Below are 23,606 nucleotides of genomic sequence, written 5' to 3'. Positions count from 1 at the left end.
TAAATTCATGTGGCTGTTGAACGAAACATTATGATAGATAATTGTACGTATTTCTTATGGAAATACATTGCAATTACTCTTACATGGTTACTTTTAAATAAATTTATTAGATAATACTCAAAGAGAATGCGTAACGTGTAATACTTAATGTACATACGTTCATTTACTGTTAGGACGATTGGCTTTCGACGAAGATATAGTCTATGTTCGATCATTGAATAAAAACTTACTATTTAAAATTTTTTAAATAAACTACGTTTAATGTAATAATTTTACAGTGATATAGTTTGGTAACTATTACTTTTTTTTTTTTTAATTTTACAAGCTTACCCATTGAATGTGATGATACATAAACAGACAATAGAAAATTATTTCATTAATGAAATCACAATCAACTGTTTTTTTCTGAATATATTTTGTACACAATGTGATTTTATCTATATTTACTATTATAACAATGATATAATTGGAATAACATTTTGTAAAACAGTTTTATTGTTTTACCAAAGAATACCAAACAGCACTGTTACATATTAAAAAAAAGATTAAATATGAATTCATCATAATTCTTTTCTACCAATATGGCATCTAACTTAATGGAATTGAACTTAGTACATTCAAACTTAGGTATTACAGTATATTTTTCAGAAAATACAACAAAAAAAGACAAGTAAAAGATATTTTACTACATTTAAAAATTCACAGACAAAATCATAGTACATATTGATGGATTAGAATTTTATGAACTAATTTATTAAAATTATTTAATTTATTTTTCAGATTCTCATAATTGATTGCAATATATATACAATCAAACACAAATGATTTCTTGATTTATATATATTGTATGTATTGTATAAGTATATTATTTTAAGCTTATAAAATACATTGCTTGGTATTTTAAAAAAAGAAAAAATGAAAAACAGATTTCTCTCATATTATGAGATTATGAGTTATCTATGACTTCCTTTTTTAAGATATATTGAACTTTTTGCTCTTTTTTGGTTTAGTTTAAAAAACCCGATGGTATTGTCTCAAAAAAGAAAATTGTTAAACTTATTTATAAATTCTATTTCTCAAAAATTACTTTGAATAATAATTAATTTTCGGTGATTACGGTATACAACAAAGGCCCTGAGAAAGAATAATGTGTGTAATTACAGAAACAATACCAACTTAGGTTCTCCAATTTCTTGTATTAGTATTTAGTTATCCTGCTTGTAATAAAAATGAGGAATATGAAAATTGTTTAGGTAAAAATGGTTGAAGAGCTTTCCTGTGCTAACTAGTACATAAGTTAGTAGATGCTTTAAGACTTGTGTAAACTATGTTGCGTGGGATTCTATGAGACGTTTTATAAAGACTGATTAGATAAAGAATGCATCAACATTCAACAAGTTGCAAATTGACATAAAATTAATTTGAATCCTTTATTTGTATGCAGAGAAAACATGATTAATAGATGCATGTGCAAATTTTATTGATATGAATTTGTGTAATTTTAGTCAATTAATGCAAAGGAACTCTGAATGATTTATGTGATTGTGCTCAGAATAATGCTATCTTCCATTCCTTACTTGAGAAACGATTGCATTGAAGTATAGCTTATGATATTAATTAATGCATTGTATATTTGTGAAAATTTACGAATATATTATGTAGACAACAATATACAATTTTTTAATTGGAGTAGCCAGAATTCTGTCTGCAATTAATATTTTCTTATGTCACATAATTTAGTTTTAAAAAGTTACAAATATAGACTTCCAATATAAAAATCTGAAATGTAAATGTTTACTTTCTTAGGTAATTCATATTTCATGTCATGTATTTTCATATGCATGATAGATCCTTAACAGACGATAATTCAAATTATCATTTTTATATTTCATTATAAACTTTATTTAAATATGTTACACTAACAGTACTATTGAACAACAATATTAACATATAAAAATAGCTTATTATATCTTGACACTGAATATAATTTAAAAATATACAAATTAATCTTATAGATACAGAATGCTATTTGGTATATTTAATAACACAAAATGCTTGAAACCAGTCATTCGAGGTATTCTCTTCCTAAACTTTTTATGCATCTGACAGCCTGTAATTCAAATGAAATATGTTACTAGTAAAGTAAATAGAATAATTCAAACTATGTGATATACTACTAGAAACAAAAGTAACATTTAAGCATAAAACAAACTTTATATGAAATGAGAGATAAATCCACTATAGATTATTGTATACATAGAATTATTTGCAAACAATTTATAATTAAATCATTTAGTGTAGAATTTGTATTCTATTAAGACATTTATTTGATTGATCGTATTCAACGAAAAACTGACAATTCTACACAAGTTTGACATACAAATTACAGAATTATTAACTAAATAATTTACTCTTTGGAATTTATTAAACATATTCAACAGTCTATGACCAAGGATTTTCATATACAAAGCATGTTACACATTAAAATTTCAGTTCCAAGACATTTAATTAGTACAAACATCCTTTCTTTCATTGATTAACTATCAGAAGACAAGTAAAGACAACCTTCTTTACAATAAACATAGTACAATAAATACTAATATACTTACTATGTTACGAATTCCGGTATTGTTTGGGATCAGAGCGGTTGCGTATAATTTCGACGTCGTGCATAGGCACCCATACAGGCGAAAAATCCAATAATTCCGATAATCAATCCGAGAATTAACGCTAAAGCGTCACCGAAATCAAAGCCCGATGAAGCCGCCGCAGAATGAAACGTCGACAAAATAGCAATCAAAAAATAAATCCACATCTTTTACGATGAAAAATGAACTTATTCGAAGAGTACGTTGAATAATTTCTACAAGTATACGTAAATGAATAAATAATGGTACCAGCAAATATAAATATATACACTGTTCACAGAATTCTTGAAAGCATCGAACGATACTAAATGATACTGATACAGTTCACCATGACACGAAGCTATCGTAACTTTTTTGCGTTTTTACGTCGCTGCATACGACATATACAAACTAATGTTTACAATAAAATTATCTAATCTTTCTCTAACTTCAAAGTAAGAGAGGGAAATACATTGCACTTTCAATTTTGCGTATAGTTTATACTTAACAAGAATTCAATTAAACTTACCTCAACATAAAAAAAAGATTTAAAAAATAAAAAGCTTGAAATAATTGTATTTAAAAGAGTGTTTCGATAATGAATTCCAGAATTACGTAGTATAAGACAAATTATGCAAATGTATACGCGTGTAAATGTTTGTACATTGTATGTATGTCTCAATTCCGAACATCATGTTATTATACAGGGTGAACAAAATACATGTTCCAGATTTTAAGATACTCGTCAAGAAGGATAAAAAAGTTTTAGGCGCATAAGTTTTAAAGTCATATTTTTATTATAACCCTCTAACGAGGTATTTATGGACGTTTGATCATGTCATTTTAATCTCATTTTTGCTTTTAGAATATACATCCTACGAAACTACGAAGGTTGAACGAATATAGGACACCCTGTATATGTGATACTCAACGAAATTCAATACCACTTTGCATTTTTGTAGTTTCAAAACTTAAAAACTGGTAATAAGAAATAAAAAACACCTAAAATAAGATCTGAAATTAAACTGAATTTAATGATTTTCAATTTCACAATGACGATTTCTTGAAAATATGTTCGACCAATAGAAAAGTAACATACGATTGCGCGCGTTGAAGACTACCTAGGTTAAACCATTTACGAATACAACCAACGCAACCTAATTTAGTGACGATATAAAGATCCAAGTTTGCGATGTTTAAGGTGGCGTCACTTGCTTGCTGGGGAAGTGTAGAGAGAGATATTAATATTGGCGCGTATCGACCGAGCAAAAACAATTTTTCCCGTCGTCGGATACTTACATTTCTCAACTACTTGAGACAGGTACAGTGAACAAAATTGTGTGCACATTCGTTCGTTTTGTGATCGGAACGTAGATCAATTTTTAACGCGTCGGTGTGTACCTTTTCAAGGAGATAATCACTGCCGTTTTGTGGCCATTTTGCTGTCCGTTGATAAATGCAAGGCATTTTCGTACCGACTGGTGAACCGCGTATTTCTTGTCATTTATAAAATGCTAATGCTAGTCTCGAATTCAAACAGTCTTTCTGACATAAGAATATAAGAATCTGTCTGCTGATGTAGCAATATCGTATCAAAGAATTTTGTGCCCACAAAGAGTTTATGTGCAATGCACGCACGATATAGAACCTACGAATAATCGTACAAATCAATTTAAATAGAGATGTAAACGAACTTTGAAGACAAGCGCGATGTTTTGTTAATACGGCTAAAATTAGAAAAATATTTTGTAAAAAGTTTTATATCACTGTTATATATATGCGATTTGACGCACAACATTTCTATTACTACTTGTACTACTTCCTTAAGATTGAATGTAGTTTTTTACATTTTTGATACAAGATTGTGTTCTTGAGTACTTCTTATAAAGGTACATGCTGTTTTGTGGATCAAATACTGAACTGTTTTGCATATTTAAGGTAAATATTTTACATTTAAAATGTTCTATGAAATTTGTATTAAATTCACATCATTGGTTTTCCTATAATAAAAAAGATATAATTGAAAGCAGAAATATATTATAATAGGTAATAGTATGTTATTTGTGGATTATATGATACAAGTTGTATAAATATTGTGCACATATATGCAATACTTCTGTACATAATTACATATAAATGCATTAAATAACATTTTTTCAAGCACCATTTTGTGGACACCAATATCTAGTTGGAAACTACTATGGAACTATCACATGAAATATTGGATACAATAACTGTTAGCGATGAAAAAGATGTTATGGAAGTATTGAAGCAAGCAATCACGGAAGATAATATTTTAATCAAAGCAAATGTTGAAGAGGAGCCTGAAGAAACAGAGATAGAAGAAATTATAGAAATAATAGAAGAAGTAGAAGAAGAAGTAGAAGAATCATTACAAAATGATGTTTCTTTCATAGAAGATAAAGATATTAAAGATGGAGACAGTGAAAAGAATGCAGAAAGAGTACAAATTGATCAATTTGATAAGAGTTCCGAAATAGAGATTTATGGATATGAAGAAGACAACTCTATGTTTAAGGAAAATTCTGAGAAAGACAGGGAGAAGAAAAATGAATCTAGTAATAAAAGTAACAAGCAAGTTATAGCATACGATGTTGATGAAGATTGGCAAGATGAAGATATGGAAGAAGAGGAAGAGTTTGAACAAAATTCTGATGTAATGAATCATTGTACAGAATCTTTGCAAGAGCAAAGGATGTTACTAGGAGATAAAAAATCAACAGCTGATCAAACTATTAGTTTTCCTTTACAATCAAATAGATTAGAGTCTAGAGATGACACAGAATCTATAAGTAAAGTAGATAAATCTAAACAAAGCCAAGAGTTTAGAGATATTGTAAATAATGATGAAAATGTTGATAATAATGTAGGTCATGAAATTGTGAAAAATGTTGAAAATAATTTATTGTATACTGTTCTTGGTACAAAGAAGCAACCTTCTATAAAAACGTTACATGCAGAAAAACTTCCGGATGCCCATTTCATTAAGGTTTGTACAATTTTGGAGCAAACAAGAAGTAAAACATATAGTTATTAATATTGCAAATTGTCAAAATAAGAATTTTATTTTTAGATGGAACAATTGGATGAAAATACCATACCAGTTGAAGGAACAATTTATTATGAAGGAGATAACATAGAAACATTATATGTTGCACAAGCTGTAGATGAAAATGAACAGTATTCGTATGATGCCACAGCAATGGAACAAGAAGAGCAAGCCTGGGATGCAGCCAATTCAGATACTAATCAAAATCAGGAAAAAGAAAATTCTCAGGTATTGTTTTGAAAATTTTCCTGAATAGTATAAAGTTTATATTATTTTCTATCCGGTACTACAATAAATATAATTACAGGATCAAATATTTTTACATGAAGATGAAGATGGTCAATTGTACTTCAAAGATGATACTGGTGCTTTACAGCCAGTATATTTAACTGAAGATGGACATTACGCTATTGCGGAAAGCGGCGATGATCATGATGTAAAAGAATTACAAGCAAAATCTCAGCAAAATGTGAAGCAAGTGGAAGAGGATTCATATCCCGTACCAGATAATGAACCTAAATCTACTCATAATAACAAGCAGGTTAACGACTCACAATACCTACTTTAAAAAATTTACAGTATAACAGAATTCCTCATATTTATGTGTATTGTTTTCCAGAGTTCTACAGTGTCTACTGCTGATTTTGATAATGAAGACACAGTAACCATATCTCTGATAATATCTGAGGATGAACATGGTCAAAAAAGAACACAAGTTATTATACCAACGACGGATAATTTAAAATGTGATATATGTAATAAAAGTTTTAAAACGTCTTTCCAGTTACTTCGTCATAGTCGATTGAAACATGCTCGCGAAGAAGATATTACGACGAGAAACTTCCCGTGTGACCTGTGTCCTAAAAGGTAGTATTTTCTATAAATATAGTATTTATTTTTATTGTTTTATTAATTGTTAAAGAAATCTGAATTTTTTGTTGTTCGTGTATCAGGTATCCAGACCAGAATTCTTTAGCTCGTCATAGAAAGACTCACACTGGTGACCGACCGTTTCAGTGCCTCGAGTGTCATAAAAACTTTCCGACGTCTACTGCTCTACGTCGTCACTTGACGCTTCATAATTCACAGTCTCGACCTCTTCCGTGCATTTACTGCGGTCGTCGCTTCGCTGAAAAAGCTAGTCTGGTCAAACACGAGCAGTCGCATTTGGCTGGTGATCAGCGGATCCACACGTGCGATGTATGTCAAAAGTCATTCTTACATGCAACTGATCTGAGTCTACATAAAAAGTATCATGATCCCGATAAGAAATTTGACTGTGAGGTTTGTGGTCGAGAGTTCAACCGATTGAACAATTTGCAGAGACATATGATGGTGCATCAACAAGTACGTATGATCAATACGACCTTAGTGTTTAAAATCGTTTGTGTCTTGTACGAGAAGGTTCATAGAATTTGCCATCTCTCATATTTTCTGCAATTTGTACGCCTGTCTAAAAATTAATGAAGTCATGTGACATATAGTTTGAAATTAATTATTCTAATTTGAGATCACTTCCTTGTTTAAATATAAGTAACTGCTAGTATAACGTTCCTTTTTATTTGTGTATTTCAGCAAGGGGCAAATGAAGAGATTCTTTCTTGCGACGTGTGTGGTATTACGTATAAATTTATGAGTTCGTTGACAAGGCACATGGTGACCACGCATATGAATCCTGAGAAGCTGAGGCAGCAAGCGGAAGAGCAACGAAAAAAACGCGAAAATAATTACCGGCGTTATCGAGAAAATCGAAAGATGTATGAGACACAACACACGAGTGGATACAGTACACAACGCAGTTACCATAATACACGCTTACTCAGTGGAAGTAACGATGAAGCGGCTTGACTCATAATTTTTTAGTAATCATTTTATTATTGGAAAATTTATTACGATAAAATTGATTTTCGAAAAATAAACAGATGAAAAAGAGACAGTGAGAAAAGAGAAAACTATGTTAAGTATTGTGCGTGCTGTACTGATGTTTCTGTATTTACTGCTATAGCGACAATAGATATGCATTTAATTTAATAAACATATGAACAATGGAATATTGGAAATATTCACGAACCTACATATCTTTATAAAAAATAAGTATGCTTCCAAGAATGAACAATTTGTGCATTTAAAATAAAATATGTATGTACATAAATTGTAGATATATCTGATATAACTATTACTAGTAATAGGAAAATATAATTATTACTAGTAATTAAATATCTTAATTTATATATTTTTTATTGTATTCTTTAGTGAAGTTTATACATGTAGTCTAAAACCATCGATTCTACATATATGTATCTTCAAATGCTATAAGTACTTGTAATGCCAACTAATACAAATTTTTATTTATTACCATTGCACTTTTTGAATTTAGTTACATTTAAAGTTATTATCTAATTTTACGCTATATTTAAATTGTAACCATTTTATTAACCTCGATTATTATTCATGATTAATCGATACAGAAAATGACAGAGAAGCAATTTTAAATTTCCAGATCGGTAAGACAGTCAACTTCAATCATAGAAATCCATAAGGTGATAGATCTACATTTTATCTATGGTTTAAGTTTGCAATATATAGGATCATGTTGTTTGGTATACAATACATGCAAAATTTGGGGTTATCATGTGAAGATGGCGATGCCTAGGGTAACGCATCATTTGATGAAAGTGTACGAACAAAAACGGTATCAACTAATTTTACAAAATCATCTGCGTTAAGTAGTGAATAAGAAATTTTCTGGCCTTTAAACTATAGTCTGCAAATCTGGATGAAACTAAGGAAAAGATGATTGCCGCCTCAGAACCGGTGGTAAGATTCATTTTTTAGGTTATAGTGCAGTCAGTAAAAACATGTCATTTTTATAATTATTTAATATTGAAACATTATGATGGTCTAAAATTTATGTTTAATATTTTCATTTAATATGGTTTTTTAAAGGAATATGCTCCAGGTGGAAGACAAATAATTTTAAGGCATCCTGAATCTGTAGTTAACCAAGAAGTCTTGGAAAATCAAATAGTTGCAGGAGAAAATATTTTATTAAGGAAATTGAGTCAAGTAAATATTTCAGAAAGATCACCTGTAGGTTGATGGTATTTTATACATAGTTATGCATGCTTATTAATTGTTAAAACTTTTAATAAGTGAATATGATTAATTTTCAGAAAGAATTTTGGATTGTACGTGAAAACAGTACATGTGGTGAAGAAGAATTATATTGCTCAGGCAAAGTTGCAATTCATTCAAAGGGTAGCCAAACTACCCAAGTCTTGCAGAAAGCTTACACTTGTGAAACAAATATTAAACATGCACTGTGGTGTAGATTTCATACAAGTATACCTGATCATTTATCAAAAGGAAAAGAGATAGACAATGAAGAAACTAATGATAAAACAGTAGAATGTATCTGTTTAATAGATTCATATACTCTTAAAGTATTTACTGAAACTGGTGAAGACTATGTATCTAGTTTACAATTTCAGGTGAAAGTTTAAACATAATGATACAGGTAAATCAATTTTTTCTATAGTTATGTACTAACTTGTTTTTATTATCATTAGGTATCTGCAGTTTGGCCAATGAAATATGGAATTCTGTTGGAAAAATCACAAGTCCCAACTTCAGAAACAAGGTTTCCATTTTATTTGCTTTTTTATTATTAATTATAAAATTCTTAGGAAATAAAATATACCATTGATGTAATTATTATTTATAGGTATACATCATTAGATGGAAATATATTACAATCTCATAATAAAGGGAATTTACCAGTGGCATTTTCTCTTATGCATCCTTTAGATGAAATTTGTCCTGTACTTATTAAGCATGGTATTGTTGAAAATTTGATAAATTCTATTAGAGTACCAAACAATTAAAAATATAATATTCATGTGATTGTAATGATGTTTTCAGGAGGCATATCATACATGCATGATTCAAATCAGCAAATTGTATTTACTAGTTCTGAACCATCTTTGGCTGTGATATATGATACAAAGACTGGATTACACTCTGTATATAAAATACGTAAAGCCTTAGCAGAAGAGTGCCAGATAGTTTGTGGAAATGATACTACTTCTAGTATGTTTAATCAATCAGCGAGTGTATCGCCACTAAATATTGGAAGCAATCTCTCATATAACAGAAGTTGTACGAACAAAGGACACTTAAGTATATTTGGTAGATATTGAAATCATTGTATTAGAAAATTTTTTAATTAAAAAAAAATTGAAACGTTTGTTCATTAACGTATTTATTTTGTAGGAGTACCAAACCCACAATTAAGTACTATCGGATTAGGTTTGTCAAATAGCCCATTTGGTTCTCGAACGTCTTATACTACCACTGGTTCAGGAGGACCATCACCTTCCCAACAGCAGCAGCAACATTCGAGATCTCAAAGCCCAATGGCAACTATTTCACGTTGTCAATCTCCTACTCATCCAGCTTTTTCACCTTTACTTGGCGTTCCTGTCAGTTCAGTTATGCATCATTCCAGATTACATCACACAGTTATGACTACTGCATTAAGTCACAGACAAAACAGTCTCATTGGTAGTTGTAGTAATATACAATTACAAGATGTTATAATACCAAGTAAACCTCTGTATCCTGAAATTTGTCTTGATCATGTGTGGACTGAAAATGTTGGAATTTCAAAGTAAGTATTATTTTCTAGAATCCAGAAAATAAATTAATAAAGTTTTCGCGATTAAACATTACTATTGCTATTTTTTATCTTCATTTTTTAGAGATGCTACATTTGGTAGAGCATCAAAAGTTTTCCTATCGTCAGATCTTGTTGGGCAAAGTTATTTATGTTATTTAATTCCACATCGATCTCAGCTTTCTTTAGTGAGACTTGAGAAAACTAACAAACAGCAACAAATTATTTTTGGTATGGTAACAAACATTGTAGCAAAGGATGCTGTTAGTGTACCAGTTAGTATTTCTTAATTTTACATCTTTCTCTTATGATATTTGATTACTATTATGAATGAAAAACAAATAATTTTGTTCTAGAATCTACATATGATAGCAACAATGGATTTATCAAATGGAGTGGTATTGTATTCTGGTATAACTTGTGTTGGCAAGTTACATGTGACGGGAATATTGCCAAATTTAACCGGTTGTAATTATTTTTTACCCAGTATTAGTCATAAACTAGGTTCTCCGTTTCCACGACGAAGTTCATTAATATCTCAAAACTGTGGTGCTACTCATGATATTAAATTTGATGAAGGATTGCATTTATTAAGTCCAGTCGGTGGAAATTGCGCAAGACCGCCTATTTTGTTAGAAAATTCCTTAGTGGATTCTAATTATATTGCATTAAAAGAAGCAGTAGGGAATAAAGTTACTTTAGAATATGGAAACGGAAACTATTTTCGAATAACGCTACCAGCATCTAGTACCTCGTTTTTAGGTAGGTAGAAACTTAATTATTTAATAATTCTAAAAATCTTGAATATTCGTCAAGTAAATTTAATGTATTTTTAACAGTTACTAAATGTTTGCAAACATTAAGAAGTGTCTTACAAAAGGATTTAGCAATGCAATTATTAGTAAAATGGTATGGAGCTCGTAATGCTCCTGGACCTCAAGATTTTTCGCCAGAGCAAGAATGGTATCTTTTCCTTACAGTTTTATTCACATTATTAGGATATGAAGTAGAAAAGTTACAGTTAATTCAAAGAAATGAAAAGGATCAGCTTGCTGAACGCAGTAGTCCTATGGTGATGCCAAAGAAGCAAAAAACTAACAACTCTGGATCTAATGATGATTGGAACTACATGATAAACTCCATTAAAAATAGAAATTTTCAAGTTTTTGTTGCAAATATACTTAATCTTCAGAAAACATCGAATACACTACAAGCAGCAATACCAAATACCGCAGATTCAAGTAGTACAGGAAAGATAAACGTACAATCTATTTTATTTCCATATTTTCCACTAATTTTGTTTTCATTACATCTGCTATACGAAGAATTGAAGCTGAACTGTATAATATCAGAGAGTTTGTCTTTGCTTGCACAATTACTGTATCAGTTAAGCATAGATTTAAAATTTGATATGTATATTCATCATTATTTTCTTGATTATCCTTCTCTTTACAATTTGAAAGACACTACATCTCAAATCAGTGAAGCTGACTTACAAAAGATCAACATATCGAACTATATATTGCCGAAACCACCAAATATATTTGAAACATTAAATAATCTGCTAAATAAAATGGACGTGGTCCCGTTTCCTTACTTGAGCCAAGTTAATCCAAGAACGAAAAATATAATTTACTTAACAGCCCTCATAGCAAATGAAGATACAATTCATTCGCTAGAAATAGATAGATTTATCAAGCATATAATACCAGTTGGTAGTCGAATAGATTTCCAAGAGGGTGGAAATAAACATGAGAAAGAAGTATTTAAGAAAATTGAGTATACTACCATAGATAGGATAGTATTATTGTATCATGAAATGGGCATGACTAAAAAAGATCTTGAAATATTACCTTCCGGAGTATCATTACTACTAAAAGATGTGATGTATAGATCTAGAGAACGACCTCCATCGAACTGGCCGAAGGAAGCATATGAATTAATAGATCGTCAAGATTTAGCTGCACTAGATGAACATTTAAAATCATCCGTATCGATTCAGCATGTGGAAAATGAAGGAAAAAATTATTCAATCAAAGATCCCGAGCAAGACGATGGTATGGAATTTGATGATGCTGTATTAAAGCTGAGATTTAACAAGGATCACAGAGTAGCAGAAGTTCGAAAGCTGCTCAATTCTTCGAAGCCTGTAAGAATAGCGATAGTGCAGAGACCAGATGTAAGCGACCATGAGTTTATAGAAGAGCAAGAGAAACATTTACACGCATTATGCACAAGAACAATGGCACTACCGGTAGCCAGAGGCATGTTTACCCTGAGAACTTCAACTCCTATTATCACAGAGCAATTACCAATTCCTCGACTTTGCTTAACTGGAAAAGCACCTCCACGTGGAACTACTGTAGAACTAGCTCACATTGATGTTCCACCAAACATGAATTTATGGCCATTGTTTCATAATGGTGTAGCTGCAGGTCTTCGTATCCATCCGGATGCATCTAACATTGATTCAACCTGGATAGTATATAACAAGCAGCAGCAAGGTGAATTTGGTATAGAACATTCAGGTTTCTTAATGGCTCTTGGTTTAAACGGCCACTTAAAAAATCTAACGCCTTTCAGCATGTATGAGTACTTAGTTGAATGTCACGAGGCCACAAGTGTTGGTCTTTTGTTGGGACTGTCAGCAACACATCGTGGTACAATGAATGTTTCTATGACTAAATTATTATCACTCCATGTAGAAACGCTACTACCACCAACAAGCATCGAACTAAACGTTCAACAAAATGTTCAGGTTGCTGCTTTAATGGGAGTTGGTTTAGTATATCAGGGCACTGCTCACAGGCATATTTCACATGCTTTGTTGTCAGAAATTGGCAGACCTCCAGGACCAGAAATGAAAAATTATGTGGATCGAGAGTCCTATTCTTTAGCAGCAGGTTTAGCGTTGGGCTTAGTAGTGTTAGGATGCGGAGGTGGACCAGATTTAGCCAGTATACCAGACACTTTGCATTATTATATGGTTGGTGGACACGTTAGGCCATTCACTGGAGCTCAAAAGGACAAATACAAGTCACCTAGTTACCAAATAAGGGAAGGTGATTCTATAAACATCGACGTTACGAGTCCTGGAGCAACGATAGCTTTAGGTCTCATGTATTTTAATACAGGAAATCGAGCAGTAGCGGAATGGATGCAAGCTCCCGAAACTCAATACTTATTAGACTTTGTGCGACCGGATTTTCTGTTGTTACGGATATTAGCAAAGTCCCTTATTCTATGGAATGAAATTGAACCTACGAAAACTTGGGTTTCAAGTCACGTTCCCAACATCGTCTATAAGTATAGATTTCAAAAACCAAATGCTGAAATAGCGCAGAATATAGACTTGGAAACTATGAATCAAGCTTATTGCAATATTATTGCAGGAGCCTGTATGGCTTTGGGTTTAAAATATGCAGGCACTGCTAATAGAAATGCTTTCAAAACATTATACAACTATGCACAGATGTTTACAGCATTGTCCCATAAAACCATTGCTGAATTAGCTGGAAAATCAACTATTGAAACATGTTTAAATGTTACTTTACTGGCTGCTGCTGTTGTGATGGCGGGGACCGGTGATTTAGAGATCATGCGAATATGCCGACATGTGAGAACTCGCGTTGGACCTGCGAGCAGCGTGGTTACATATGGCTCTCACTTAGCGACACACATGGCTCTGGGACTTCTATTTCTTGGCGGTGGAAAGTACACTCTTTCTAATAGCCCTAGTGCAGTAGCTGCTCTGATAATTTCTCTCTTTCCAAGATTCCCAACTCACAGCAATGACAATAGATATCATTTACAAGCATTGCGACATTTGTACGTGTTGGCAGCAGAACCGCGGGTAATTTTACCTAAAGACATTGACAGTGGCCAGTATTGTTATGCGGCGGTACACTTAACATTTAAATCTGAAAAAGAGGCTGAAGGACAAGATTTGGTACTTCAAGCACCATGTTTATTGCCACAGCTGTGTAATATTAAAAAGATTGAATTAAAAGACAAAAGATACTGGGAAATTATATTTGAAAAGGGTTACAACTGGCAACAGCTTGAAAATATGCTTAGAAAATGTGAATGTTTGGATGTTAAGCAAAGAGCCGGTTGCTTGTCATATATAGAAGATCCTCATGGTTTTAGAAGTTTAATTGCTCAAACTTTAACAACAGAAAATGTTATTCCATGGGCTGCTCGTCCTGAATGCGTGACCTCGTTTACAAATAATAAAACTGTTTTAAATATAGTAAAATATTTCTTACAGTGGCCTAAGAAAGAGAAAATTAAGGATGAGAATAATTTAAATGTACAGTCTTATGGTAGCTTAGCTAAGATTAGTTCTGGGTATTTAACCCAAAGCTTAAGCGATACATCTGAGAAAATAAGTAATAGTTGGAATGAACAATCGACTTCATTTAATGAAAAGATGGAAATTACAGAACTATCATCTGGTTTAAAAAATACTAGTTATTTGTGTAAACTTGAAGGACGACATTCTGAAATTACAGAGTTTGAAAAACAGTTTCTGCATACATTTGCTATAATTGTTTATGAATGTGTAATAAAAGACAAATTGATCCTCCTCCCCTTGTGGGTAAACTTGATAAAAAGTGTGGAGATTATGGAGAAAGAGCCAAACAGTTTTTCTGTATGGCAAATAAAGCTTGCTGCTTCCCATATATTAAAAAAATCTTATAAAGAAGATCAAAATGCATTACTCAGTGCAGAAAGTATACTCGCAATTAAACAGAGGATCTCATATATTATGGATAATTGGGAGCATGGTAAATTTTATATTATTTTTATATTTTCAATATTTTCTGTCATGTAATATCTTATAACTTCATGTTACAGATCTCAAGCCATACATTAAGTCTTACTTAACCATGGGAGATATACCGTATGATATAACAATATTACAAAAAATGTGTTCATACTTTGTATTTTATGACATACCTCATAAAATGGACGAAAACGCAATTTGTAAGTTTATTTATTCGCATATTGATATATTTTTACATATTGATGTTTATCATGTTTCTATTTTCAGTGATGTCCTTGTTGAACTCAGAAATAAGATCTAAAATGCCTAATGTTACATTGTACAAATTGTATAAAATTTTGAAAGGATGAATTGTTAAATAATGGCAAATAGTTTTTGTAAAAATATTCAAAGAAAACCCAATCATTGGATTAAATTCCATTTGTGCTTTCTAATCAGAAAGACATCTGGTAAACACAGACTGACTTTTTCTGAATTTATTTCATTGTATACAAATAGTAATTATGTAAGTAATTTGTTGCTTTACTCATAATATATTATGTAATGTGCAAATATATATAATTAGTGTTTAAGTGTAAATAAGTTAACATTTACATTAATAAAAAAATTAATTTATTTCTTTACATATCATAACAAATTGTTTACAGTATAAAATAATCCAAAATATTATTTTACATTTTTTTTATATGTACATATATTTATACAAAAATATTAAATTGGCATGTATGTATAAATAATTTCAATACTCTTGTACTGATTATGCCTTGAAAGACTCAGCAAATATTTATCAGTGTATGACTAAGTAACAAATAAAACAAGAACTTGTACTAAAATTTTATCATCAACACTCTTCTCTATTCGTGAACAGAATAATTGGAAAATATTGAACTTTAGTACTATCAGACAGTATTTGTGAACATAGGACATATGTTCAGGCAATGAAATTTTCAAGAGATAGAGACCAAATATTTTAATAAATATAATGTAAGACACATTAACAAAACAGAATTCTGTAATGTTGTAAAAATATTTTCAATTTGAAGTTTATCTAAGAAGTGAACTACGTCTTCTATAAAATTGTTCTTCATGTATAATAGGAGTACCAGTTATTGCATATATTATATTATCAACCATCTCACCAATAAAAGTATAGCAATATAAACAACCAACCAAAATACCTCCAAGATGCCCAATAAACGAAGATTGTGGAACTAACAGATGAATTAAGACTAATTCAACCCAGACAGCAATTTTGCTAGGAACTGTAAGACCACCAACATTATGAATTCTGTCTTGTTCTTCACAAACTACAATTACTTTCAATGCAAACAAAACAGCAGAGAATCCAATAGCACATTGTGTATAATATGCATAATCTCCAGTTAACTGCATTAAGGCATAGCCTAGACCTATATACATAGCGCTACATCCAAATGAAAGGACAGCCAATAAAAGAACAAAATTTGTTGTTCCATACATAGGTTCCAAGTATGAGCCTTTCAGAATCAATGATATCATATTGTAGTATAAGTGCATGTCTGAGCCATGTTCGAAGTTTGATATTATAAAAGACTTCCAATCCCGATACTTCAGTATCTTTATTGTAGAGATACATACTTCTTCTGCATTCCATGGAACTTTTATTAAACCAATGTATAATAAAACCTACAAACATACAAATTTCCCCATTTTGTTAAAATTTACTAAATAAATTATTATAGTAATTCATTAATTAAAATGACAACTGAAATGAAATTCACTATTGCATGTTTTTTTACTTTCTTTCTAAGGAATTGACATTCAAGGCTGCATATTCATATTTGTAAATAAAATATGCCTTTTCTGCCTTTCACTTATTCATACGCGTAAAACTGAATTACAATTACTTACTTGCCCAATAATTGCCAAGAGAGTAGCTGGTGGTATTTTATCTATACCAAAATTTACGGCTTGCATAAATAGCAAAAAGATCCCGTATTGCAAACCTTGTTGCCTTCTCTGAATGGGCCTCATACTTTCGCGTAAATTCACCAATACACCACTATAGTATTTTTAATAAAATTACGAAATAAAATTACTCCAGTACTCTGCACCACGTAAGTGTTTAAAGTACGAGTCATCACTGGTTGTTTGTAAAATGCACAGGTTAAGTCTCATGAGTGAAGAATAGAAGCAGAAATTATTTGTAAATAAGATTGATCTTACGTTAAATGCGTTTTTTATGCCTCGGTTATTAATTAACTCCTATTGTCAAATCCAATCACTATTATTAAACACATTTATTGAAATCGAAAGCTCCGTTTCACTTCGACAGACGCAGTAAGCACATAAGCAACTGACGAACTGACCAATCCAGTAAAAACACGTGGACTTACACTACCACTAGTACATTTTTTTCGAATCGAATAAAATTCAAATCGTAAAACAAAATTGCATAATTATACAATGTTTCACGCAATAGTTTCAAGTTACAATGTCAAAATAAAAAACAGAACAAAGCTTTACTATAAAAAACGTTCAAAGGACGCTGTTCATAAAAATGTAATTAAACATTAAAATAATTTGTAGTAGCATAAAACTTCGAAAACTTTTATTTATAAAATAAATATACAAATTACGTAAAAGTCAAAAGTTTATTTTTCCACGTATTAAATTATAAAATCAATAAATAGCATGGGGTGATTTTTAGAAATTATAAACATATATAATATATATATGTTCTATAAAATATAAGTAAAAATATATACATATAAATATACATACATACAATCCATGGTCATTATAATATATGGTATGTGTGTATAACTATATGCATATATATTTCAAAATTGTTGGGTAATCTTTTTACAAATTACTATCTAAATATGTGACAAAACGAACATGTTAATAAATAGATTGTAAATACAGCGCTGTCCCAATAGAAGTCCAGGTTCCAGTTTCGTTACATACAAAATTCTATCTTCACTACTTTAACTGTACTTTGCCGCGATTTAAACAATGGCTAAAGAGGCGCGAAATAGCTGACAACAGTTTTAAGTCAAACTTTTGGTACTATCTTTGTATTTATAGTAACCAATATTTATATAGGAACGTAAAACTATTACAGTGTTATATATACATATAAATTATGAGAAAAATGAGTAAAAATGAATGAAATCAGAGTATGTTTCTTTCATTTAAAACAGGTTCGCGGTACCTAAATGGCAAAATAAGAAAAAACACCTATTCTGTTTTTTGCAAACATGGTACAAAATAAATTTATGGCCTGTATATAACTATCCTTTCGCTTCCTTTCAATTTGCCACAAGCACTGCAGCAAAAAATAAAAGCCTGCTGAATAGTATACTGTTTAGATACAAGCGCAGCTTGTCCTCCGAGCCGTGGACTTATATGGGGACAAAACTGTAGGTGAACAAAAGATGGTTCAGAAGACTCAGCTTGAGAAACCAGGATTAGTGTGTTCTATGATGCATCTACGACAATAACGTTTTACAGCCCTATATCCAACCCACGTAACCCTAGGACATTCGCCGATATTGAGTTGCCTCAATCCGCGCACATAATACGTTAGCGCTTCTAATCCAGCATCAGTGATACGCTCACAACCGCAAAGAGATAATTTTTTTAAATTTGGACACCCAGTCGAAAGGGCCTCAAGAGTCGCATCACCAATGTCACACTTCCCTATGTCGAGAGCTCTCAACCTTGGACATCCACGTGCCAAAGCTAAAGTAGCACTATCGCTAAGTGCTTCACAGCCACGAGCATTCAAATACCTCAGCTTGTAACAATGCCTAGCAACAACCAAAAGACCAGCATCCGATACACGGTCACATTTCCCTACCGAAAAGTAACGTAAAGACGGACCTAAGCGCGCTGCCAATTCGCGTACTCCAAAATCTGTAATCTTTATGCAGTCAGAGACAGACAACTGCCTCAAGTTACCGCAATACGAAGCGATCGCTACAAGACTGGCGTCTGTAATACGTGCACATCGTCGTAAATATAAACAAGCAAGATGTGGCATACGAGAAAGTGTCAATACCAAGCCAGAATCTTCCACGCCGTGACAATCGCTGAAATCTAACGATTGTAATTGTAATGTTGTTATCCGGCTACATGCTCTTGATACGCCCACGCATCCTGTTAAATCTAGTTCTTTTAAATGTATACAATTATCTAAAATGGCAGTCACATTTGCATCCGTAACACGTCTGGAATGTCGTAAAACTAGAGAAGTTAAACTTAAAAAAGGTAACTGGGCAAAAATCCCAGGTAGGCCAACAGCACCTTCGAGTACAAGACGACGAATGCACGTGTGGCATCCTCGTCTGGTCAAGGCATTTAATGCGATAGTTGCATTTTGGGGATAACGGACTTCTACTTCTTTCCAAAGAGATGGGTGCCACGCTATTTGCCAAAGACGCCTGCAAGTTTGAGCAACAGCACATAGATCTCTGGTGCCTAGCCAGCTGAATATCTTTAATAACAAAGCATCATCAAGCTGGCACAGGTCTTTTACATAAACGTATTTTTGTTGTAATAGTGTTTGTTGTCTGACTGGAGTAGATATAGCAACTGATGAAGATGATGAACGACATGTGTTGTTGTCTAATGTATGGTATCCTAAATCAATCGCATCTGAGGGTGGTCTGCATAGACCAACTTTTTGTGATGAATATACAGTCTCCCTTTCAGAACCGCCCTTTTCTCCAAAGGATGGAAGGAGTAGTGGACACGATCCATCCATTCCATGCTCTATTCTAAATGATAAAAAATGATAGTATGTAAAATACATATAGAAATTGCTACATCTTATTATAAATTTTCATTTTAATATTTTACAGTTATTTTAATTTCCTTTTGATTAACTGGTTTCTGAACTTTTATCATGACAAGGTAAAGTACTTGAGAATTCAAATACAGATTTCTTAGAACTGAAATTCAAAATATTCAAACAAATATATAAAAAACGTTGAAAATTTGTAAATTAAAGGTTTGAATATATGGTTAACAGTTAATATAAGTCAATATAAGGTTTGAGTAGACAAAAAATGAAGGGGAAAGTATTGAATGAATGACAATTTTAAAAAAACTCCATTATCGTTAGGGATTAAATTTCGCGGGTATTATCAATATTTAATTAATTAATTTGCTCATCGTATAATAAACAAATAGTATAACAATTTACATTATATAAATATATGTAAATATTCACTTACTAGTATGCAACAAGCAGAAGAATCAGCAACAATACGTGACATTACGGAACAATATCGATCTATCTGGCACCACCTCCATTTTGATCTCACATTCCAATTCTTGAAGCAGCTGGAAATCGCAGCTGTTTCTTGTAACGAAATTAGGACATATTAACGTCTTTAAAAGTATTAACAAATACGCATTCTTCTTAATATACTACTTATATGCTTTGAATGGAAAATCGAAGCAAAAGTGTTAAATTTGGTACATGATATTTATAAGGCCCCGATACTGTCGACAAATCCCCACTTTTTAAATGGGCCTCTTTAAGGAGATTTCCAACAATCGAGTTGATCTTTCCCCACCTTTAAATATAAATTAAAAAATTTTAAGTAAAATATAAGTTTCAAATTATTGAATACTTGATTTCTTTCACTTCCATTTCTTTTCATCTAATGCTATCATGTTGTTCAATTTATTAATAATATTCAATAAAACTCGCAGTCAGGCTGCTGTATGAAAAATGTTCTTCAAACTTAATAATACAAACGTTATAAAATATATATAAAAAGAGACATATAATGGTTGCTAATGATATTTTAAATAAAAATTCTGTGGCTATGAACTTTTGTTGTAATTTTACAATTACGTTACTGTTCATTTGTGAAAAATGTTTGTAAACCGACCCTAATGATATATATGCTTTGCATTATTTTCTTGTGAGTTAGGTTAAGTTTACAGTATCATATGGGCTTTGTGATGTAAAACGTCAAATGCAAAAGTTGTCTCAGTATAGAGATTAGCAAGGACGTAATTATTTCGCAAAAATGGCTAATACGCTAGCCAACGTACCAGTATCGAAGATAATAAAGAACACAAGCAGTTTTGAAGATGAACCTAAAAAGAAAAGCAGAGAAGATTGGCGAAAAGCAAAAGAATTAGAAGAGGCTAGAAAAGCTGGTACAGCACCAGCTGCAGTCGATGAAGAGGGTAAAGATATTAATCCACATATTCCGCAATATATTAGCGCTACGCCATGGTACTTTGGAGCACAAGTATGTAGTATTTTCAGAAGTTAATGTACTATAATAGTGTTTCTAATCAGCATACTAATTTTACAAAAATATTTAAGGGTCCCACTTTGAAACATCAAAGACCACAACCTGAAAAACAAAAGCAATTTAGTGGAATAGATGAATGGTATAAACGTGGTGTAGATACATCTAAATTAATAACAAAGTATCGCAAAGGTGCATGTGAGAATTGTGGTGCCATGACTCATAAAAGAAAGGAATGCATGGAGCGTCCCCGTAAAATAGGAGCCAAATATACAAATGCAAACATTGCACCAGATGAATTTTCACAACCTGAATTGTCTATGGATTATGATGGCAAAAGAGATAGGTAAACATTTACACCTTATTACCTCTAACAATAACTTCATGTTATCTCATATCTGAACAGATATTAGAGCTCAGATCAATATTCTATATACATTTAATTTACTTATTAATTATAGGTGGGCTGGATATGATCCCTCAGAACACAGGGCTATTGTTGAAGAATATCAAAAAATTGAGGAAGCAAAGAGGCAAATGCGGGCGGAAAAATTAAATGCAGAAGAAAATGATGAACAAGATTCAGACAAGGATGAAGATAAATATGTGGATGAAGTCGATATGCCTGGAACAAAAGTAGATTCTAAACAGCGTATTACTGTTAGAAATCTCAGAATTAGAGAAGATACAGCAAAATATTTAAGAAACTTGGATCCAAATTCTGCATATTATGATCCTAAAACAAGATCTATGAGAGATAATCCTTATGCTGGTACAGAAAGAGAGTATGTACATTATTGTAATAGTAATTTAGTTTTATTATAACAAAAATATGAATTATATCTTTAATACATTTAATTTCAGAGTTGATTATAAAGGTGAAAATTTCGCGCGTTTTTCGGGAGATACACAGCGGCATGCAAATGCACAATTATTTGCATGGGAAGCGCACGAAAGGGGCGTTGATGTTCATTTACTTGCTGAACCAACGAAATTAGAATTACTTAAACAGGAATACGATAAAAAGCGCGACGAATTAAAGGATAAAGCTCGTGACAGCATAATTGATAGGTATGGAGGTGAAGAGCATCTTGATGCTCCTCCTTCTTCTCTTTTACTGGCACAAACAGAACAATATGTAGAATACTCTAGATATGGAAAGGTATGTCAATTTATAAAATAGATAATTAAGATATGTCAACCTTTAAACACTTTTCTAATGTATATTAATTTATAGATTATTAAGGGACAAGACAGACAAGTAATTCGATCAAAGTATGAAGAAGATGTTTTTCCAAATAATCATACGTCTGTTTGGGGATCTTATTGGCAGGCCGGTAAATGGGGCTACAAATGTTGCCATTCTTTTATAAAGAATTCATATTGTACGGGAGAAGCGGGTATAAAAGCGTCTGAAGCAACAATTATGGCAAGCAAGAAATCTATTACAAATGAGGAACACGTTCCCGATGATGAAAAACAGGAGTCAGAAGACGAGAAATCATCAGGTAGTGATACTTCATCCGACGAAGAAGAAAAGAAGTCGAGATTAATGAAAAAATTGAGGTCGTCTAAGAAGAAAGATAAAAAACGAAAACAAAAAGAGAGACGAAAGAACAAGGAAAAACTAATTAAAGAGCAAGATAAATTACAACAGGCTTTGCAAAAAGAAGAAAAAACTCAGAAGGAAATGGAAGAATATATACATATAGATGAAAGAAAACGTCCTTACAATAGTATGTATGAAGCAAAAGAACCAACGGCAGAAGAAATCGAAGCATTCCAAATGAAGCGAAAACGTGCAGATGATCCTATGGCGGACTTTCTCAATAATTAGTTATATTTAATAAAATTCTTTACATCCTTTATTTGTTATAAAAATCGTTAATTTTTGTTAACGATTATTTACTGATAATATGTTATTTAACATTATGCCTGTATATATAAAATGTACGTAAATCAGTTTAAATATATAAACAAATGTATGTATATTTAACATAAATTATGTGTTTAAAAAAAGATGATAAATTTAACGGCTAATTTTATTACTAAGTACTATATTAGTAGTAAGAGTTAAAAAATTAATTTGTAACGTAAATTTATGTGATTACAAAATTAAAGAAGTTCGTAATGCGCTCTCGTTGGTTCTTGAATACGATTGGTTATTTTAAATAGGCCGTGAGTT

General features: G+C 31.6%; 5 protein-coding genes and 1 long non-coding RNA gene across 8 annotated transcripts; 3 read left to right on the top strand and 3 right to left on the bottom strand.

Annotated features, from left to right (window-relative positions):
• Nucleotides 1–1,872: 1,872 nt before the first annotated feature.
• LOC143183775 (uncharacterized) lies at nt 1,873–4,228 on the bottom strand. The gene is made up of 4 exons (XR_013002663.1): nt 3,927–4,228; nt 3,157–3,845; nt 2,610–2,863; nt 1,873–2,110 (listed from the first exon to the last, which is right to left on the bottom strand). It is a non-coding gene; the product is annotated as an uncharacterized LOC143183775 (long non-coding RNA).
• Nucleotides 3,813–7,748, top strand: LOC143183774 (uncharacterized). Of its 2 annotated transcripts, none has more exons than XM_076385488.1 (7): nt 3,813–3,948; nt 4,789–5,637; nt 5,722–5,925; nt 6,005–6,238; nt 6,317–6,564; nt 6,651–6,897; nt 7,273–7,748. In XM_076385488.1, exons 2-7 carry the CDS (start codon nt 4,828–4,830, stop codon nt 7,543–7,545), a joined length of 2,016 nt encoding a protein of 671 aa, XP_076241603.1. In that variant the 5' UTR covers nt 3,813–3,948; nt 4,789–4,827; the 3' UTR covers nt 7,546–7,748. The 2 variants fall into 2 exon arrangements, with proteins under 2 accessions (XP_076241603.1, XP_076241602.1); XM_076385487.1 differs by having other exon boundaries at nt 6,651–7,044.
• A 597-nt stretch (nt 7,749–8,345) lies between these two features.
• Nucleotides 8,346–15,861, top strand: Shtd (anaphase promoting complex subunit 1). Of its 2 annotated transcripts, XM_076385088.1 has the most exons (12): nt 8,346–8,514; nt 8,644–8,787; nt 8,871–9,188; nt 9,267–9,337; nt 9,422–9,534; nt 9,619–9,885; nt 9,970–10,366; nt 10,458–10,647; nt 10,729–11,134; nt 11,212–15,162; nt 15,233–15,361; nt 15,429–15,861. In XM_076385088.1, the coding sequence occupies exons 1-12, from the start codon at nt 8,491–8,493 to the stop codon at nt 15,509–15,511; spliced, it is 6,093 nt and encodes a 2,030-aa protein (XP_076241203.1). In that variant the 5' UTR covers nt 8,346–8,490; the 3' UTR covers nt 15,512–15,861. The 2 variants fall into 2 exon arrangements, with proteins under 2 accessions (XP_076241203.1, XP_076241205.1); XM_076385090.1 differs by lacking the exons at nt 8,346–8,514; nt 8,644–8,787 and having other exon boundaries at nt 9,088–9,188; nt 9,277–9,337.
• On the bottom strand, nt 15,757–17,626 carry LOC143183537 (rhomboid-related protein 4). The gene is made up of 3 exons (XM_076385091.1): nt 17,367–17,626; nt 17,052–17,283; nt 15,757–16,826 (listed from the first exon to the last, which is right to left on the bottom strand). Exons 2-3 carry the CDS (start codon nt 17,172–17,174, stop codon nt 16,206–16,208), a joined length of 744 nt encoding a protein of 247 aa, XP_076241206.1. The 5' UTR covers nt 17,175–17,283; nt 17,367–17,626; the 3' UTR covers nt 15,757–16,205.
• A 274-nt stretch (nt 17,627–17,900) lies between these two features.
• On the bottom strand, nt 17,901–20,642 carry Fbxl7 (F-box and leucine-rich repeat protein 7). Its single transcript, XM_076384475.1, has 2 exons — nt 20,384–20,642; nt 17,901–19,924 (listed from the first exon to the last, which is right to left on the bottom strand). Exon 2 carries the CDS (start codon nt 19,909–19,911, stop codon nt 18,595–18,597), a length of 1,317 nt encoding a protein of 438 aa, XP_076240590.1. The 5' UTR covers nt 19,912–19,924; nt 20,384–20,642; the 3' UTR covers nt 17,901–18,594.
• Nucleotides 20,643–21,132: 490 nt separating this feature from the next.
• Nucleotides 21,133–23,448, top strand: Slu7 (Pre-mRNA-splicing factor Slu7). The gene is made up of 5 exons (XM_076384266.1): nt 21,133–21,418; nt 21,496–21,767; nt 21,883–22,206; nt 22,286–22,583; nt 22,659–23,448. The coding sequence occupies exons 1-5, from the start codon at nt 21,191–21,193 to the stop codon at nt 23,256–23,258; spliced, it is 1,722 nt and encodes a 573-aa protein (XP_076240381.1). The 5' UTR covers nt 21,133–21,190; the 3' UTR covers nt 23,259–23,448.
• The last annotated feature ends 158 nt before the right edge of the window (nt 23,449–23,606 follow it).

This window comes from Calliopsis andreniformis, chromosome 9 (genome assembly GCF_051401765.1).
Source record: "Calliopsis andreniformis isolate RMS-2024a chromosome 9, iyCalAndr_principal, whole genome shotgun sequence".
NCBI lineage: Eukaryota > Metazoa > Arthropoda > Insecta > Hymenoptera > Andrenidae > Calliopsis > Calliopsis andreniformis.
This window is presented reverse-complemented; position numbering and strand designations above follow the sequence as displayed.